Below are 6396 nucleotides of genomic sequence, written 5' to 3' on the forward strand. Positions count from 1 at the left end.
CTGGATGCTATTTAATTATTTAAAATAATTTTATTACGTGTTTTAGGACATTTTACGTAATACTACTATGCTACTATAGAACATGGTAGCGCTTACTATGTTACCATAGTTGCATAGTGACATAGTTGGTAAGCGTTACTGTCACATAATAAAGCTGACTATCTTATATAGTTAAGCCTACTATGTAACGTAGTAGTTATTGCTACGTCCATAGTACCTATTACCATTAAGGAGATTGCTCTACCCCATAGTAACCGTTATGACGTTAGAATAATTTCATTATGTGTTATGGGAACTCCACTATGTAACATAGTAATGCTTACTATATTAACGTAGTAACTATGTGACATAGTTACATAGTAAGCGTAACTATGTTACATAGTAATAATTGTAACATAGTAGTAATTATATCATTACTATGTAACATAGTTACGCTTACTATGTAACTATGTCACATAGTTACTACGTTAATATAGTAAGCATTACTATGTTACATAGTAGAGTTCCCATAACACATAATGAAATTATTCTAATGTCATAACGGTTACTATGGAGTAGAGCAATCTCCTTAATGGTAATAGGTACTATGGACGTAGCAATAACTACTACGTTACATAGTAGGCTTAACTATATAAGATAGTCAGCTTTATTATGTGACAGTAACGCTTACCAACTATGTCACTATGCAACTATGGTAACATAGTAAGCGCTACCATGTTCTATAGTAGCATAGTAGTATTACGTAAAATGTCCTAAAACACGTAATAAAATTATTTTAAATAATTAAATAGCATCCAGGAATGAAAAAGGAGTAGATCAATGTCAGAGACAAACAAATCGTTAATTCAAGAACGAGAATTTTCTTATTGTAAGAAAATTCATCTAGAAAAGAAATTAAGTTTCTGCATGAAATAATAGATTCATTCAGAGAGCTCCTAATAAAGCCCATTAGAACCTAAATTGAATTTGCCGCTGCGTTTTCATTCATATCAAATAAATAGTTTTATAAATGTAAACTAATGCTTTCTTCATACAAGTAAAGACTTTATTAGTTAGAAATGTAGAATCATTGTTTAGATGGCGAAGGATAGTGAATTTATTGATGTCTAATAATTCTCAGTTTGAATCAAATACATTGTTTATTCATTTCCAATTGATTATCTACTTCTAATGAATGTACTATTGATTCCATATAATTGAAGCTTTATTATTTAAATAAATATATAAATTTTGAACAAAAATATTGTAGAATTTAAAAGAAAAATTTCAAATAAAGAGTTTAATTTGTTCAATTTTTTTAAAGAGTTTAAGCCTTAAGCTGATTGAACTTATAAACGCATCAAGAGGCAATCGCGAATTTCAACCGGTTATTTTAGAGATACTTCCTATGTTTATAGGACCATATTCCATTCACATGATAACCATAACTATGGACATGGTAGGCGTTCCTGTGTAACATAGAAACCATTACCATGGGACATAATAAGCATTACTATGGGACATAGTAAGTATTACTATGGGGTATAGTAAGTATTACTATGGGGCATAGTAAGTATTACTATGGGGCATAGTAAGCATTACTATGGGGCATAGTAAGCATTACTATGGGGCATAGTAAGCATTACTATGGGGCATAGTAAGCATTACTATGGGGCATAGTAAGCATTACTATGGGGCATAGTAAGCATTACTATGGGGCATAGTAAGCATTACTATGGGGCATAGTAAGCATTACTATGGGGCATAGTAAGCATTACTATGGGGCATAGTAAGCATTACTATGGGGCATAGTAAGCATTACTATGGGGCATAGTAAGCATTACTATGGGGCATAGTAAGCATTACTATGGGGCATAGTAAGCATTACTATGGGGCATAGTAAGCATTACTATGGGGCATAGTAAGCATTACTATGGGGCATAGTAAGCATTACTATGGGGCATAGTAAGCATTACTATGGGGCATAGTAAGCATTACTATGGGGCATAGTAAGCATTACTATGGGGCATAGTAAGCATTACTATGGGGCATAGTAAGCATTACTATGGGGCATAGTAAGCATTACTATGGGGCATAGTAAGCATTACTATGGGGCATAGTAAGCATTACTATGGGGCATAGTAAGCATTACTATGGGGCATAGTAAGCATTACTATGGGGCATAGTAAGCATTACTATGGGGCATAGTAAGCATTACTATGGGGCATAGTAAACATTACCATGTGACATGGTAAGCATTACCGTGGAACATAGTAAGGACTACTATGTAGGGATAGTTGAAAGCTCTTTTACTATGTTTCCATAGTAATCTCTCTTAGTAATCTCTTACTACTTAATTCTCTCTGTGTATGCAGCGAGATTAAAGCTACACAGACAATCGTCATCAATACTTTGCTATATCTCTTATATTTGAATGTATTCATGAACGAATAAATTGTGAAGTGAACGTATCCAATTTCATTTTTGGTCAAATATTAGCGCGAAATAGATTTCATGAATTCAAGATATTCATCGAAAATTAATTTTCAAGTGGACTCAGCTTATTTGATCACTTGATTATTAGACCCTAGCAAGTAAGACGGGTTTTTGCGACGCTGAAATGCGAAATGTTCATAAGAACATTCATTGCTTCTTGAAATTAAAACTACAAATTAGATGCTTATCAATATTCCCCTACCTCCCTTAGATTCGAATAAATTTCTCAGGGTAGGTCATGAAACACAGTGGGCCGTAAAATACTTCACTTTTTCATGACCTATCCCATTCCACCCTTTCGCTACAGAATACCGAAATTAGTTCGGGGGAAAGTAGGAAGGAAGCAACGAAAATTTCTCCATCTCCTTTGGGTTCGTCGATGTTCACCAAAGGAAAATTAGCTGAAATGTTCAGCGAAGCGATGCAATTAGGGCAAATTAACGAACGTTGTAATATATATATCCCCAATTTTTCCCTCGATTTCCAACCGAATATCTGGTTCCCCCAAAAATTTAGAAAATAAATTAATTCCGTTTTCTCATTTCTCCGTTAATTCTCGAAGTCAATTCTATTCTTGAAAAATTTATTAACATTACAACACGTACGAAAAAATTCAATATATTGAAAAACTCCATCATTACACTGAAATTTCATGGACACATTTCATTTCATGAAAAAATTCATGAAATTCTATTGATCCCTTAAAAGAAAATTTCAAACAAAAATGAAGAAAAAAGACGTTCGAACTTTTAAGACCATATTTAGTTACAATAACAGAAAACAAGTGGCCCATTGCATAAGGCTAAATTAAGTATAGATTTTACCAAAAATTTCCAATTTGCTTCCGAATGGATTAATCGAATCGAAACAAAAAAGTGCATATTCGTTTTTTTGTCATTAATTGCAGATTATTAGGAATCCTTCCTGAAGTTTAACCTCAGGAAAATTCGATAGTTTTTTATTACAGACAATTTAAGTAAAATTTTTTAGTGAACTGAACTTATTTCAAATTAGACAGATTGAGTGAAAACAAAATGAATATAAAATTTGATATCACAAGAGTTTATACTCCTGATACATGAATGTTGATGTCTCCTCCGTCGTAAGTAAGTTATTTAAATTTTATTTTTCTCCTGAATAGTTTTCTTTAAACTCGACTTAAGACCAGTATAATTTTTTTTGCTAATGAATTAGCAATTTGTTTCTGAATGGTAAATTGGGGAAGAAGATATAGCAGCCATGAAACTTTTATATGATCCCAAAATGTCCCAAATGTCCAACATGATCTCCATATGCCCTAGTTAAACATCTAACAAACGCCGACTAAATTGAAATTAAACTCGTTTAAACTTCCACTGAACGTTGATTAAACCTTGATGAAAGCTTGGTTAAACCCTGATTAACCTCCGACTAAACACCGACTAAATCCCGACTAGCCCTTGATTGAACCCCGATTAAATGCTTTTTAAGGCTATAATTCCAAATAAAATTCTGCGATCGCCACTATCTTCGAACTCGACCGAGATAACATCTAAACGAATATTTTAAGCCATAAAATTGAAAAGATTTCGATGATTATTCTACAATGATCGTCGAAAAACTAAATTTGAAAAAAAATCTCACACACGTTCATCGGTCATGATCTAAAAACAGCATATTCGAACTCCTGAGACCAAAACTAGTCATCCTCACCCAAAAAATTGAACTTTCAGATTTCACCACGGATGCAAAAATTTAATAGAAAAACCTATCGAATTTGTTAGAAAATTCTATTGAATTTCTATTGAACTATTCTATTAGTTTTTGGCCGATTCGATTGAAATGTTCAATAGGAAATATTCAGTAGAGAAAGTCAGTAGAATTCAATTTTTCTATATAACTTATTCTATTGAGATATTTTCTATAGAATTCCCTCGGTTCAAATGTTCCAAGTTTTTTCGTTTGATTTTCTTGATGAGAAGAAAAGAAAAACAGAATGAAAAACACTTAGAAAATTTGAGTCGAGCAAATTTTATAGAAAATATATGAAAAGAATAAGTTATATAGAAAAATCGAATTCTGTTGACTTTTTCTATTGAACGTTTTCTATTGAACATGTCAACAAAATCAGCCAAAAACTAATAGAAAATTTAATAGAAATTCAATACAATTTTCTACCGAATTCGATAGGTTTCTCTATTAAATTTTTTCGTGCGTGACAAATACAAGCTTCGATTCGGAAGTAAAAATAGAAACTTAAATTGAGCGATTACCATCGTCCGTTCGGCAGCAATAATAGAACTTCCAATATAAATCCACTAAAAGTTTCCATATAATTCACAAAATTGTTCTACGAACTGTTCCTACGAAGTCCCCACCTCCCTCAACAATTCACAAAAACCCCAATAAAATTCGCCTCATCTCCTTCCACCCACCCCCCAGAAAACGCAAAACCCTTTATTTACTTGGTTGAACGAATCTCCGCCGCCGTGTGGGTGGTGGGGGCGTCGGAGGTCTGGATTGAGCGTGTGGTGGTGGTCCTTTAAACCCCCTCGGACGAAACGGCGAAGCCCTCCCCGTCCTAATCCCCCTGCTAGGTGACAACGGACTCCTAGATCTTCCCGATCTCGTGCGTCCCCCGTGAATCGGCGAATCACTCGGCGATTTGGTTTCCCCCTCATCAGTCTCAGCGAGTATAACAAAACTCGATTTTCTGTGTGCACGTGCCATCGTCGACGATGCGAGCTTGTATGGCTCGGGTGCCCTGGGTGGCTCTGGTGGCTCATAATTAACTACACTTAAATAGTAGTTGTTGATGTTGGCACTATCTAGCAACCGGAAGCCCACGTCTGTCTCCGGTCTCGTGCGATTTCTCCGTGACTTTGTTGTCATTCTGTACTTGCACGAATATTTATTGTAGCTACACCCGTGCACTCAATTTACATTTTGCATTTGAAAAAAGAATTCGTAATTAAAGCTGCCAACTCCCTCTCACTCCTCATTTTCTCCTCTTCATTATTTTATTTTTAGACATTACGTACCTGCTCCACTAGCACAGTATAACGCACCATAGAAATTTCTTAGTTAATTAGAAATGTTGCACTTGCATTCGAAATTCATGTCAATAGGGGTAAAAAAATAAATGTTCTCCCGCTGATACAACTAGTGTCACCGTTTATGAATGAAGTGTATGGGGAGGAATAAGTGAATTCAGTCCCGTCCACCCAACTTGGTCAGACGTTCTGACCGTTCTGAGGCGCCTGCTTGACCGTTTCAGGTGGTTCTGACTGACCGACGATTCACCGACGGCCACCGCCACTCGCCGACGAGACTGCGGCTCATGTTCGGCATTATGTACTACCTAACGACTCTATTATTCATAAATGCAGGAAATTCCACAAAAATACGGAAATAATTTTTTTTTTCAATGCTATCCACTGATTTCTTCTACAACTCAATCGACGAGACACTCTGGTACTAGTATTTCGGAGATTATTGTGTCTGGGGATAGCTGATTCAACTGTCTTCACGCTTCTTGCTGCACTGATGATGTTAATGACACGATACTCTTCTTTTTGTTAGGCCTCGATGAACAACAGGAGCAGTGGAAAATCAACCAAATGGAGAATACGGGTGTTGAAGAATCTGGGTCGTTACTCACCGGGTTTTTTATCCCACTGAATTGATCTGGTACTCAGGTACATTCTACCAATTATCGGAACATTAGCTTGATTGGAAGGAAAACTGGGCAGGGCCATATTTCTTCCTATCATCCAGCTAACTATCGCCAATATCTGACCTTTAAACTGCTGGTTTTATTGTTAACAGCAATGCCACTGGCAGTACTCAAGGCATTTATCATATTGCACGCACGAAAAAATTTTGTAGACAAAATTGTGAATTGGATAAAAAATTCTATAGGATTTTTATTGAAATTCTATT

The 6396-nt window shown here is 35.3% G+C and overlaps 1 protein-coding gene across 1 annotated transcript in view; it reads right to left on the reverse strand.

The window, feature by feature from the left end:
- LOC107038761 (serine/arginine repetitive matrix protein 1) overlaps window positions 1-5346 on the reverse strand; it is a 28221-nt gene extending 22875 nt beyond the window's left edge. The window contains exon 1 of the mRNA XM_015258015.1: window positions 4920-5346. Within this exon, the coding sequence (XP_015113501.1) occupies window positions 4920-5346 (427 nt within the window). The remainder of the gene's footprint in view (window positions 1-4919) is intronic.
- Between the last annotated feature and the right edge of the window lie 1050 nt (window positions 5347-6396).

Source organism: Diachasma alloeum, unplaced genomic scaffold (genome assembly GCF_001412515.2).
Source record: "Diachasma alloeum isolate Michigan unplaced genomic scaffold, Dall2.0 Dall_scaffold_00288, whole genome shotgun sequence".
In the NCBI taxonomy this organism is placed as follows: domain Eukaryota; kingdom Metazoa; phylum Arthropoda; class Insecta; order Hymenoptera; family Braconidae; genus Diachasma; species Diachasma alloeum.